Source organism: Amphibalanus amphitrite, unplaced genomic scaffold (genome assembly GCF_019059575.1).
Source record: "Amphibalanus amphitrite isolate SeventyFive unplaced genomic scaffold, NRLGWU_Aamphi_draft 000142F_arrow, whole genome shotgun sequence".
Taxonomy (NCBI): Eukaryota; Metazoa; Arthropoda; class Thecostraca; order Balanomorpha; family Balanidae; genus Amphibalanus; species Amphibalanus amphitrite.
The window spans coordinates 481885-496546 of NW_024881637.1; the positions used below are offsets into that span (position 1 = coordinate 481885).

The window sequence follows — 14662 nt, forward strand, 5'->3', positions numbered from 1 at the left end:
TATAATATTAACATTTGCACAACCACGGCTACCTTAGAATTAATGCTGTTAGTGACAGCTTTTGGTAAAAAGTTGGCGTGTATTACAGAAATTAACACATTTCACAATTGCACTGATATCAAATGTAAATTTACACTCACATTTCACAGCTCCGAAATACACTTTGCAATTGAGAACATCGCATAGACTCATTTTAACTCGTTTTCTAACAAGCTGTTGAAATTGATTAAAATGATCTAGTCACCCCTATCCTGTTGATAGAGGTCAAATAGTTAAATAAGTATAAGACATAAGTGCAATATTTAGTTGTGATCCAGTATTGACAAAAGAGCCGTGTTTGGAGGCTTAAAAAGTCAATCAACATGTTTTTAAAGCGTAACAAGAAATGGCTTCGTGAATAAGAAGTTACCTCGTCAATAGCAAACACTATAGTGATGTTATAAACTCTATGGCACACACAGAAAGAGAAGTTCCCACCAATCAGCGCGGCCTGGGGTCGGATTTGGTTGTTATTTGGGGGAGTTACGGCGCTGCAGGCACGCTCGGCCGCGTCTCCTGTAGTTGCAGCTCAGTCCGTCTTGTCTTCCTGCCGTTTACAGTCCCGGGGGAGCGGACCTCTTCTGTAAACAGAGAGACGGATATGTGGTGTTATGGAGGTGGCGAACAAATTTACAGGTTTAGCAAATAAAAAACTGAGCACGTCAATTTCAAACGTTCAGTGTTCACTCTCATCGCGGATTGTGGCGTAGCAGGGCCAGGCACCGCATACCGTGGTGTCAATTTTGCGTAAATTTATAAATTGAAAGCGCTACATCTGCTTTGTATTACTCTGCGACAGTCGGATCGATCCATGCTGAACCGTCTGATGTTACCTCGAACATGTTATCGTCCCAGCTGGGGAAGAGCGCCTTGAAGGAGGGCGGCTCGCGGGCCTCCGGGACGCGAATCACCGTGGTGTCCTCGCGGATCGTCATGTCCGACTTGACGTATTTCTGAAACATTAAACAGCGATCAGCGAGGTGGTTTACAGCACACTCGCTTTGGCACACATACGTCAAGACATGCCCTTGTCAGAAATGAGTCGAGGGGTCTTCAATAACGTATTTCGTGCAAACAGCAGGTAGCTGAAAGTTTATCATTTAAACGGCTACTTCTAACATTATTCACTATTAGTAAGGTTACTGTCATGTTTCGCCAAGGACCAGAGCCGGATATCACTTACCGTGGCATACTGGAAGGTCTTTTCCTTCTCCTGTCTGCTGGCATCTTTCCCGATCCAGCAGTAGACCTCGTCGCCAGTATCGACAATCATCACATCGTCCTCATTCAAATCCTGCAGAAAATGCCGAAAAGATTGGTAAGTTAATACATAATCGCTGTATGTACATTGTACATACGTCATATGCGGTTCTTGAATAAAGGTCGTGAAGGCATTTGGACATTTGGTTTAGCGGGTGTGGGGGGGGGGGAGCCATACGTTTTTTAGCATTTTCAATGCTGATGACAAGCAAGATGTCAGATTTCTCGCAGAAAAAAACGATATCGTGACTATTCGAATCATCCATGGCATGCGGCACAGTATGGTTTCAGGCGCTTACTACCAGCGCCATCTATGAATAGAATGGTAAGCAGGCGCTCAGTGGACCTGTTGCTGGACGAGCAGTTACATTTTCAAGGGCACAGTAACTGCCTCCTTCAATTCCATCAGTTTGAGTAGGGGAATACAACACAATCACATTCCTTTGTTTTAGCTAAATTTCATTTATATTTCATTCAAGAAATTTAATCCGTTTTATTGAGTACCGAGCTAAGAACCGTCCGAACCTGTATTAAAAAAAAAAATCTCCCAGAAGTGCGACAAATGCCTACCTGTGCCAACACATCACTGTCCTCCCAAGTCCCACATCACTCACGTCCTGCTCGAAGCCCTCCACCTCCTCCACGATGAACTCGCCGGCCACGTTCTCGAAGCAGTGGATGAGTTTCTTCTCGAGGGGTGGCGCTGTGGGCTCGGTGACCTGCTGCACCTCACTGGGGTCACCGGCCAGCGCGGACCAGAACTCCGCCGGCTCGCCACCCTGCACCACGGACCGGTAAACGGGGTCAGAACGGGGTCACGGATGACGATCACACCGCACAGCATAGACCGAGGTGAGGCAGGCGTGAGGTGATGCCTCGGATAATATGTATAACGTCGGCAGGTCATGATATTTTGCACTTCGCAGTGTGGTCATCAGAGTTCTCACCTGGTTGATTTTGACCGGAGACCGTCCGGGAGATACCAGAGAGGCCACGTTGTCTGCCATCGCCCTCTCCTCGTCACAACATTCCTGAAGTAAGAACACTCAATGTCAAATGTGTTTCATTTATAGCAACAATCACGGTAAACATTTGAATGAACTGAATCACCTTTCATACGAGGAAACGGTAAACGACTCGTATGTCACAATTTCCTATTTCGCCCTGCACCGCGCGCCACGTTACTGACCTTGCCGTACCAGATGAAGGTCTGTTTGGGCGTCTCCAGCACAAACACGTCGTCGTCGTTGAGGCTCTTGGTCTCCTCGGGCACCTGGACGGCACGTGTGTCCACCTCGCTCGTGCCGCACACGTGGAAGAGCCGCGTGCCGTCCACGTCGTACGTGTCGTGGTCGTGGATGTTCTTGAAGCCGCTGGCGTGGCCGCCCATAAACACGATCATTTTACCTGGGAATCGTAGCGCGGCAAGGGGGCGTGAAAGAGACTGAAAAGAGATATCCCCTGACGGCATGAAGACATATCTGACAGAAATGAAAAGGTTTTAGACGGTACAGACAAAAATGAAAAAATGCTGTAATTTATTGTACAAGTTATAAAAAAAACTGTCGAACGTGAACGTTTTCCACCGTCCAGTGACATAGGCTCTGATTGTAGTGAGAGCGCCGTCGTCTCACTCACCCTTGAACAGCGTGAGGAAGTGCCGCGGCTCCCTTCCCTGGACCACGCGGACCTGCACGGCGCGGCCGCACAGACCGTCGTCCATTTTCACGGCGTGCAGCGCCGCGGCCGCCCGCTCGTCCTGGCTGCTTTGGTTGCCCTGGATGGACAGATACAGGAATCAGAGACAGGTCACATTTGTTTCAGTTGCAGCTGTGGTAAAACGTCGATTTCCTGTCAGAGGGAAAGTTCATACAAGTATGCTTACAAATACATTCAAATTAAAATGCATATTTTCAACAGGCTAACTTTTACAGGCTCCCAGATGAAACTGACCTCCAAACGTTTTACGATGAATGCATGCATGAAACGATTTTTGAAGTTATTACTGACCTGCCAGAAGTAGATAACATAGTGATCCCTGTTGAATTTCTGGTAGGTGTATTTCAGCAGGTACGAGTCGCCGCCGAAGAACATGCCGTATGTCTCCTTCGGCACCAGCACAGGCTCAAAGTTCTCAATCCTATCAAACACGGATGACTCATTATTATACGACTATGGGAAACTATGTATTTACGTCTCTTTCTGCATTTTGATCCAATCACGTGACTGCCAAAACATAATTGTTTCAATTTGTCCCCAATAACGTCGAAGGTAACTGCAAATACCTAAAGATCTCCACCTGGCCCGAACCGTCGTCCGGCATGAACCCGAGAGCGCAGCCGAACGACTTTTGCACCAGGTGACGCCGCTGTTTGGGCGGACGAGACTCGAGGTGCACAGAGACCGGCACGCTCTCTGGGAAAAACGGACACATCACAGCCGTTAGACTGGTTCGTCATCCACTCAGTCAGGCAGGAGACTAACAAGCTCAAGGTAAAAAGTGAGAAACAGAATCGATAGGCAAACTTGTAAAGCAAACTGAATGTCAGTAACATTTACGAGCTTTAGATTTTTCACTAATATTGGTTTCAATATCATTATTATAGAATAGACAGTTTGGGGAGATCACACATGCGCTTACTGAGTAACGGTGTTTCCATCATCAGTACGAACCTGCGATCTGTTCCCGGGAGTAGATGCGGCCCAGTCCGACCTGAGCATCGTCGTCCACCCAGCGGCTAAAGTACTGTTTGAATACGGCCGGCTCCGCGTCCTCCACTACACGCTCCACCTGAGGTCACGGTAGGTCAATGGAGGTCATGGAAAGTCACATCAGTATCCTCCACGACACATTCCACTTGAGGTCACCAGAGGTCAGTGGAGGTCAGGGAAGATTGGAGTAGGTCAAATGAGAGTCCTCCACGACACGCTCCACCTGAGGTCACCAGAGGTCAGAACAATCAGAAGTCACATCATTGTTCTTCATCGCACGCTCCACCTGAGGTCACCAGAGGTCAGCAGCGGTCAGGGAAGGTCAGGATAGGTAACATTAGCGTCCTCCAGCACCCGCTCTTCCTGAATGCTCCCCCCTAATAGTTCCAAAATACGAGTACATCAGTTGTGCATGACGGAGACCCCCGAACACGTCCAGCCACTTCTTACCCTGGTCCAGGCGGGCAGTCCCTTCTGCGCCATGAACTTGTTGGCGCGATCCATAGCGGCTGCCTTCTCTGCCTTGGTGCTGCCGCGTCCGATCCACACGAAGAACCCGGCCGCGCCCGTGTCCAGAATGAAACAGTCCTGAAAGTGGCGGGAACAGAGCTGTCAGAATACCGTGTCGAGGAGAAGGGATGGGCATGCCACGAATGTGCTGAAGCAATTGAGAGGCAGCTAGCCAGCTTTCTTTAGATAAAATTGTCGTAGGCATACGAATACCGTATAAATTGTTGGAGTGACTTCATGCGGAAAACTAAAAATTTAAATGACATATGTAGTACCTAGGTATGCGTTCTCATACCTCGGTTTTCAGCATTTCCTGCATCAGAGGCTTCTTGGCGATCTCCTCGATGTGAACGGTGCCGTTCTTCTCGTCACTGACCTTGTACAAGGTCACCGATCGCTGTGAGATGAAACCATTCGTGAAGTGAGAATACTGAAAGAACATTGCATTTCAAATGACTTCGAACAGAAATACGATGAGTGGATTGGTGGTCCTTTTTGTGAACACAGTCAGTACGACAAAATACTAGGATTTTTCATAGTTGAGCTCGATGCTCTTGTTGCCTGTTTGTGTATGTATGTACCTTCTGCTGCCTCTCGTGGTCGACGTCGTCGTCTGAGGTCGACTCTGGCGGGACGTCCTCGTTACTGCCGCCTCCCAGCTGTTTGAAGAAGGCCGCGTACAGACCGCCGTCGGCGTACTCGTCTGAAAAACGTCAGAGAACAAACACTGTAAAAAAAATTCACTAGCTAATTTTGAAATTAGGCATTTTTTACGAGTGCCTCCCTTGCTCCTCGTTACAACATATATGGACATTAGTAGTCAGAGCCATGCACGTTAACAATGCCGCTTGTGGAACAAATGCCTACGAGCGAGAACATGTTCAGGAACCTAATTTTGCGCAGTGTTAATGAACTACGCACAGCCTCACAGTGTTACCCGCCGTTGGTTTGTTCTCGGCCAGTTTTTAGCGTGTCCCTCAATTAGGTCATTTCGCTATTAGCTCAGCTGACGAGGCCCCGGCTGGCACCTACTAAACGGATAACCTTGCGTGCAACCCCGCTTGTTGTCACGAACGCCTGCAGCTGGTAAACGTGCTGGCAAGCTTGCGTGGTAAGCGGCTTCGGATGGCTATGAGGATGTGCCTCATAGCTATCCTCGTCGCATGTTACAACCTAGGAGTCTGTGGCTGCTTTCAGAAGGAGTCCCCCCCCCCCCCGCTTCCGGGAGCCGGCGTCCATTTTGTGTTGCGTCGCCATTACTGTGTGTGTCTGCCCAACTGCTCTTTGGCTTGATTGAAGGTGAGGCATCTTGTATCATTTGCTGTGTGCTCAACAAAAAGGTTGTCCATTTGTAAACAAAAGTTATTATGTTGTTGAGCTTCTTAGAAGATGTATAGTCGCATAATGTTGCCCGTCGTTGGCAGAAGTGCGCCGGTATCGTCTATCCAAGTCAGAATAGCTATATGTTTGGGACTTAAGCTAGCTTGTGGCAGGAATCTATCACATTATTCAACTTTAATTTAATCATTTTCCAGGTTGGTATGCCTTATGATAATAATAATGTTAATATTCGTTTTTTTCACCCATTACAGACTTCTCTGGTGAAGAATGGGGCCATGTATGTCCTGGCCTATACCTGCACCCCGCGACTGCCGCCGGTGCAGAGCTAATGAAAAAAAAAAAACACAAATGTTTGATAGTGGTTATTTAAGAAACCTTATTGAAAATTATTCAGTTAGTTGTTGTTGTTGTTGTTGTTAAAGTTATAGTTATTGTCCTGGCGTTGTTATTGTTCTCGTTCTCGTTCTCGTGCCCGAATAAATGTGCTGCAGCGCTACTCAGTCTGTTTACTTGCGGGTGGCGGTCGAGAGTCGGGGGCACTGGTCGACGGAATTCCGTCGACGGAATTCCGTCGACCGTGCCTCGACCCCGAAGGCCAGTAGTGGTACTAGTTAACTAGTGCCACTACTGGCCTTGAGCTAGTACCATTACTAGCCTTGGGGGCTAGTACCATTACTGGGTATGGATTAGTAGGCAGTGGCTAGTTACCTTACCAGGCAGGGGCTGTTATGACACCTAGTAGACGCACTACCCACGCTATTTACGTGCGTGTTGTCAAACTAGGTGGAGCACGGTGGTCGTATGCATACGAGGCACAGCCTTGTCGAACAAGCTTGTTACTCGGCAACTAGCCTAAAATTAGCCAAATTTACACGCTCCTGCAATGTTATTTTTGCGCTGAGAATTCCTCTACACTGTAAAAAAAACTTACAAGCCCCTCGTAGAGGAATTCTCAGCGCAAAAATAACATTGCAGGAGCGTGTAAATTTGGCTAATTTTAGGCTAGTTGCCGAGTAACAAGCTTGTTCGACAAGGCTGTGCCTCGTATGCATACGACCACCGTGCTCCACCTAGTTTGACAACACGCACGTAAATAGCGTGGGTAGTGCGTCTACTAGGTGTCATAACAGCCCCTGCCTGGTAAAGTAACTAGCCACTGCCTACTAATCCATACCCAGTAATGGTACTAGCCCCAAAGGCTAGTAATGGTACTAGCTCAAGGCCAGTAGTGGCACTAGTTAACTAGTACCACTACTGGCCTTCGGGGTCGAGGCACGGTCGACGGAATTCCGTCGACCAGTGCCCCCGACTCTCGACCGCCACCCGCAAGTAAACAGACTGAGTAGCGCTGCAGCACATTTATTCGGGCACGAGAACGAGAACGAGAACAATAACAACGCCAGGACAATAACTATAACTTTAACAACAACAACAACAACAACAACAACAACAACAACAACAACTAACTGAATAATTTTCAATAAGGTTTCTTAAATAACCACCATCAAACATTTGTGATTTTTTCATTAGCTCTGCACCGGCGGCAGTCGCGGGGTGCAGGTAGGCCAGGACATACATGGCCCCATTCTTCACCAGAGAAGTCTGTACCTAATGGGTGAAAAAAACGAATATTAACATTATTATTATCATAAGGCATACCAATCTGGAAAACGATTAAATTAAAGTTGAATAAAGTGATAGATTTCTGCCACAAGCTAGCTTAAGTCCCAAAGATATAGCTATTCTGACTTGGATAGACGATACTGGCGCACTTCTGCCAACGACGGGCAACATTATGCGATACTATACATCTTCTAAGAAGCTCAACAACATAATAACTTTTGTTTACAAATGGACAACCTTTTTGTTGAGCACACAGCAAATGATACAAGATGTCTCACCTTCAATCAAGCCAAAGAGCAGTTGGGCAGACACACACAGTAATGGCGACGCAACACAAAATGGACGCCGGCTCCCGGAAGCGGGGGGGGGGGGACTCCTTCTGAAAGCAGCCACAGACTCCTAGGCTGTAACATGCGACGAGGATAGCTATGAGGCACATCCTCATAGCCATCCGAAGCCGCTTACCACGCAAGCTTGCCAGCACGTTTACCAGCTGCAGGCGTTCGTGACAACAAGCGGGGTTGCACGCAAGGTTATCCGTTTAGTAGGTGCCAGCCGGGGCCTCGTCAGCTGAGCTAATAGCGAAATGACCTAATTGAGGGACACACTAAAAACTGGCCGAGAACAAGCCAACGGCGGGTAACACTGTGAGGCTGTGCGTAGTTCATTAACACTGCGCAAAATTAGGTTCCTGAACATGTTCTCGCTCGTAGGCATTTGTTCCACAAGCGGCATTGTTAACGTGCATGGCTCTGACTACTAATGTTCATATATGTTGTAACGAGGAGCAAGGGAGGCACTCGTAAAAAATGCCTAATTTCAAAATTAGCTAGTGAATTTTTTTTACAGTGTACGAGGGGCTTGTAAGTTTTTTTTTACAGTGAACGCTCCAATCAACGCCATGATCACATTGAAGTCTGGTGGGATATTGGAATGGTTAATAGCAAAATTACTGTCAGGGGCAAGCTTGCAATCATACGGTATTACAGTGGAATTAGGTTCCACATTGGGTTGTCCAGCGTGTTTGCATCTTCCATGGCTATTGTCTGCGTTTGTCACCACGACTATTGTCCGCGCCTGTCGCCGTCATTGCCTGATCTGGCGCGCTGCCAGCGGTGTCTCATGTCTCGTACCCCCCCCCCCCCCCGCGGAGCTATGTTCGGTGCCAGCTCCTACCGGAACTACCCCGGGGATGTCGGCGCCAAACCCGTGTCACCGGGCGCGGGGATTAGCCTACAAGCTGTACTCGGCGTGGGGTGGGAGCCCACACCCAGCTGGGTGACCTGAGAGGCGGCTGTTGGCGGCAGGACTGAGAGACGGCTGTTGGCGGCAGGACGGGGTGGTAACCGGCCCAGGGTGCGCGCCTGCCCCTGGCTGGCAGAGCGTGTGAGATGTTCTGCCAAACTGCCGACTAAATAAATATCACAGATGTTTTGGGGCGCATCTTTAAAAGCTAAGCGGTGTTTATGCGCAACACTATCGGAAATATATGTTGATTAGAAAGTGACCGAAGACCGGACTGCAGCGGGAACATCTGTCGCCTGTAACCAGCACCCTTCGGGCAGAGTGTCTCGCCTTGATGTGGCCATGTCGTCTCACCGAGTATGTGGATGGTGGCCTTCCCGCCGTGGTCGCTGTCGCGGATCTGCGCGGCCGCCTGGGTCGCCTTGAGTCTCTCGGTGCGCCGGCTTTTGGGTCCCGCCCACACGTAGATGGTGTCGTGTGTGTCCAGGATGAAACAGTCGCCGCGGTTCATCGACGAGACCTTCATTTCCACCTGGGCAGGAGAGAGGATGGTCACATAGTCGACAAGTTTCAAGGGTGTACACTGTAAGTACTTGACATGTGCCTGTTTGAAAGCGAGTTTTCAAGTATTCCACTTAACAACACGAACATTTTACAACCTCAAACAACAACAAAAAGTGTAGGGTTTGCATAATTTGAAACGCCTAATGTTAATGAATCGAGAGGCTCCGAGCCATTTTCTATGATTTACACTCGTTATCATATTACACCCTGCAGTGCACGCTAGTAAACCGTCGTCCCTTGAAGGCTACGGCCGGTAAGAAAATAGCGCCTTGTTTGTAAACGCCTGTCTGTCTGCTGTATAAGACGGTAAGTTTATTATTTCTAAGCAAAGCTAACGGCAGAGCATGACACAGCAGCACGACCAGCATCCATGGGGACACGGCTTCATTCACTGGACCCATCGCATGTGCGATATTCATTGTGCATAGACACAGGAAGGACAGGTAGGTAAATGTAATGAAAAATATCCGGCTACATTCCGCAAAAGACAGAAAGAATGCATCTAAGCATTAAAAAGTGGTTTATGGGTGATCATGCCACCCATGATCTCTCGTCTAGAATGGTAGTAAGAGTTTACAAGATGTACTAGCCCATGGCATGCCAATCACAATGGGCGTTATATACAGAGCAGAAGACGGGATACTGTACCGCAAGGCACTCGTGTACTGCGGGCCTGCCTAACCCCCTGCACCTCCTTGTCATCTATACGGCTGTGTGCTGCGGCGCCTGGACAAATGTTTCATTTGGTACGTTATGCACGCAAATATTACGTTACATTCCATTAGACAAAAGTATGTTTACTTTGCTCCTCCAGGATGTTTGCGTTATCGGGAACATGCAGATTGCGTCAGCGCCTACTAACAATAGCATAGCAGCTGCCGCACACTGTCCATCTGTCCGTTATCTAGCTATAGCGCAGATATTGTTGATCAGCCTACGGCCATATTGCAGTGACCTTCCACCCGGCGCGACCGTTCTGTTCGGTGCACTAACCTGGGTGACCCGCACGTTCCGGCGGCCTTTGACCTGGAACAGGGCCGGCTCGTAGTCGTCATCGCTGACGTGGCGGAATCCGCTGGCTACGCCGCCCTTCAGGTACTGAATTCCTGTGGCAAAAGTACACAGAACAGTTAGAGAACCACCCAGTGGTCGGCCTGGGTCAGTGCAGGTCAGACGTTACACCACCCGCCAGGTGGCTGCCAAGACATGCCGTCACCGGTTGAGTTCACCCCCATACCATGCCGACTTCTGGCATGGGCTAGCATTCCTCCACCGCTGACCACTCACCACTGCCCTCTGCCCACTGACCACCGGGTGCTCATCACCGAACTACTGATTGGTAACTGCTGATCAACATTCGGGAGTCGTTATTCAGCCAGATCAATCCGTCACGAACTTCTCGTATACCGGCGTTAACATATGTTCTTACGTCTTCGATGTCCCAATCGAAGTTCGTCTCATGTCTTACTTCATCAGTCTGAATCTGTGCCTCATACCCAGCCCAGCTCAGTGTATCTCACCTTTCTTGTAGTAGGAGAGGAAGAGCTTGGACTCGTGGCCCTGCACCTCCCGGTGCTGGACGGGCTGTCCTCCCAGTGAGTCGTCCAGCTCCACCGCCTTGATGGCCGCGGTACCCCATTCGTCCTGATGGCACGGGGCGGATGGGGTAGGCGTAGACGACATCAGAGCCATAGCTGGGATAATGTGCACGCTGACAAAGATAATAATCATTACTTTCGAATGTAGTTAATATTTTACCCTTCGCTGCGCATTCTTATTTCGTCGTTATGGATGCATTATTTTCTACTTGGCTCGTTAGTTTCTTTACTTCAGCTGTAAAGACTAAATATCCACAGATGCTTGCCAAGTCACCATGAAATCATCCGAAACTGCCCCTCGGCCACGCCCAAAGCACGTGGCGCCAGCAGTTCAGCAGCTCCGTCCCTCCTACATCTGGACCGGCCGTGGCGTGTTTTTCTCCTCTCCCTCTCCCTCTCCCTCTCCCAGGTTCGCCCTTATACCCCAGCTGTGTCGGAGACAGGCGCTGGCGCCGTGCCCAGCTTCACTCTCCAGCTCAGCCGGTAAAAACAACACAACACCGGGAGGAGACTGTCCCGGGGTGAATAATTTGGGATGGAAGATGTTCGCGTTTAAACGTTGTGCCTTTATTGCATTAAGAACCATTAATCATATGAATTTCACATAATTCTGGCAGCTCTTAGACACATTTTCAATTAACGGTACCAAACAACACCTATCTGGACACTTGTTTGCCGTGTGCACTTGACATTCTTGGAAATGGGACACGCACTTATAATTACAAATCACATTTTCTTATCTTTATGGAAACAACACGGTAGGGCAATATTATGTTTTCGGCGCTACTTTGTTTACCATTAGCTGGTGGGTCGGCCTCGGCCCATTAGTTGGTGCGAGTCAACATTTGGCTGTCTAAACTGGGAGCTCTGCGGCAGGAAACCACACTGACTCACAGACCGTGCTGATACAGACCGTATACAGACAGACATACAAACAGAGAGAGGGAGAGAGAGAGAGAAGGGAGAGAGAGAGAGAAAGAGGGAGAAAGAGAAAGAGAGAGACAGAGAGAGAGGGAGAGAGAGAGAGACAGAGAGAGAGAGAGAGAGCGAGAGAGAGAGAGAGAGAGAGAGAGAGAGAGAGAGAGAGAGAGAGAGAGAGAGAGAGAGAGGAGAGAGAGAGAGAGAGAGAGAGAGAGAGTAAGAGACGCCGGGAGTGTCGGTACACAAAGCCGAGCGCGGGGGCGGACTCGTCACGCGCTGTTGGCAGGCTGAAACCGCTCAGCTGCTTCTCCGCTGGCAAACGTTCAGCTGTGTTTGTAAACTGTGACGTCAACGTTGATCTTCAGAGCTGGCCAATTGACGAACTAAATTTTCTCACCTTCCGAAATTACGAAATCATGCCTAACTTTTAGCAGAACGCAAGTCAACTTATTTTCTCCTGACTCGTGACTTACCTGAGAAGATTCAGAGCCGAGCCAGAAGTGAATGTCGTGAACCAGGAGGTCTCCGTCTAGCTTGGTCTGAAAAAGGAAAAAGAGTTCTCAGTAGCTGGCGCCCTGCACCCGTCATAAGCTGGGTCCCTGTTTCACCAGCTAATCTGGCCTTACCGCAGTTACCACTGCAGGCACTGCACCCGACATTTCAGACAGACCGAGCTGAACGTGCAATGGAGAAATACGATCCTAAGAAAACATTTACATTAGCTCGGTGTTGGCGGACACTGTCGTTATCTACTTGGCTTGGTGGTGATGCTTAGAGCATGTGTTCAGTCACTTCTAAGTTCTAGTGTGCTTGAAAAATAATGTAATTTTTTTTTAAACACTGCAATACAAAAGTATGACAGCCATGGTATTGGACGACTTGATATTAGCAAATCACATCAATATTGTCCGTCGGATAAAATTATTGATGCTGCTTACCTTCAGAACAATGTAGCAGTCTCCAGTGTAAAACTTTCCGTACTGAGAGGGGTCGATAGGCTTCACCTCAAATTTCTGCAATAGAAAGGAATGATGTCACACAGGCGCTCTTCATAATCAGCTTTATAAAAAACGAGAGCTAGAGCGAGAACGAGTTGAACAATGAATAGCTATTGCTAATACATGTGGTGAGCGTTTTATATTGACGTTTACTTCACCGTCACCTATAAAGTGTTGTTGATAAAACAAGCATCTTCCCGTTTATCTACCAAAAGGCTATTTGCCGTGGCGCCCTTCCATCTATCTCAGGCGTGCATATTAGCGCTCCAGCGCCACTGGAAGGTGGGTGGTTAGACGAAACGCTGGCTGGGTGCCACCGCCCGAAATACCCCGAGTTGAGCCCCTCCCCTTGCTCCGTGTCGCCGGCTCGAACCGGCCGTGTCTGCCCTCCACCAACAAAGGGCCGTGGGGGCCACGCCCACGGACATCCCACGGGGAGAGGCGTCATCGCTTCAGTGCATGTTTGTGAGAGCAGCACACCTGGGACGGGCGGGAAAGGTTTCAGCGTCCGTCATATGGAGCCAAGAGGGTGACGTTCGCTGCAGCTCCGGAGAAGTCATAAACAGGTTCGCCCTCTGAGGGGGCTGTGTTTCGGCAGCGGCGCGGCAGAGCACATAAACAGACGCTGATGGGATTGGTCCTCGTTTTACGGCTGCCAGGTGTGGTTTGGCTCGCGGATAGGCGTCCGTCGGCGCCCCCAGGGCATCAAGGTGTCGGCGGGAAATACTGCTAACAGGCGCACTCTGTTCTGGCCAGCTTTGATCCCGTAAAGCTAATTAAGGGTTTCATTGCGATGTGAAATGCATTTGGATGAAGAAAGCTGAGTAATTATATCCTTAGTAATTACGGGTTTGTGATGAGAGCACACAAAGACAAATTGGCAAAAACATAGCAATTCGATTCAATTTCAACCAATTAAAGATGTAAGTCGGCGAGCGACAAATCCATCTTCCGTCAGCATGTCCGTCAGCGAGGTAATCAAACAGCTTCACATTTTCTCGTTCACTTAGTTTTACAGATTGAAACCACAAGTCTTGTTAAGTGTCCCCGTTTTCTATCTACGTGCGGTTGCAATGTGCGCGCAGCAGTACATATTATTCGCATCACGTACGAATGCCTGGTAATGATTTACGAAAAGTTCACGTCTTTAAACCACTTCCTGTCTTATCACTGCGCAAAAGAAGCTTATCTGTCGGAGAGGAGGCGTTTCCGGGATTTGACGTTTCCGATTTCCGGCGACACACCGCGCGCATCCTTCACGAACGTTCTACCTTCCGAGTGTAGAGCAGCAGTCCTAATGAAGTGACAATTTTTCATCACACACGGCTTGCTGATTTCGTTTTGTGAGTAACGTTTAAACTTATATTGATGCCAAATTCCGTAGCCTATAGCAGCCAAATTCCGTACTTATCACATGCTTATTAGATTCTCTAGATTCAATGGAGTGCATATGAAGGAGCAACAGCTCTGGCAATGCTGAAAAAATATGCAGCGATAAACTACATAAGTGCATGTATTTGCTTATCATATACTTTATATTTGACGAGGCCAGCTCGTATTTGAACCTACTATTGAATTAACTCACCTCGATTCGCCAGATCCATGTCCGGGGCTCCTGTCCGACGCCCTTGAAGGCGGGGTCCATGGCCGATAGCTGTGGGGACGAGAGACCCGACGGCTCCGACGGCTGGGCGGTCTGTTGCTGCCTCCTCCGTCGGCCGAGCGGAGCCGACCCGGCCAGTCAGTAGTTCCGCCACCGGCCGCCAGAGGCGCTGAGATAGCGCTCTCTGGCAGCTCACATCTGGCAGCTCACATCTGGCAACTCACATCTCGTACTGTGAAATTCCTGCT

General features: G+C 48.9%; 1 protein-coding gene across 1 annotated transcript; it reads right to left on the reverse strand.

The window, feature by feature from the left end:
- Positions 1–59: 59 nt before the first annotated feature.
- Positions 60–14613, reverse strand: LOC122382541 (gelsolin, cytoplasmic-like). Its single transcript, XM_043368015.1, has 19 exons — positions 14397–14613; positions 12752–12826; positions 12287–12352; positions 10815–10938; positions 10288–10400; positions 9085–9262; positions 5103–5224; positions 4817–4918; positions 4462–4599; positions 3973–4090; positions 3585–3714; positions 3310–3439; positions 2938–3076; positions 2489–2706; positions 2247–2330; positions 1914–2078; positions 1223–1333; positions 873–992; positions 60–620 (listed from the first exon to the last, which is right to left on the reverse strand). The coding sequence occupies exons 1-19, from the start codon at positions 14454–14456 to the stop codon at positions 594–596; spliced, it is 2220 nt and encodes a 739-aa protein (XP_043223950.1). The 5' UTR covers positions 14457–14613; the 3' UTR covers positions 60–593.
- Positions 14614–14662: the final 49 nt, after the last annotated feature.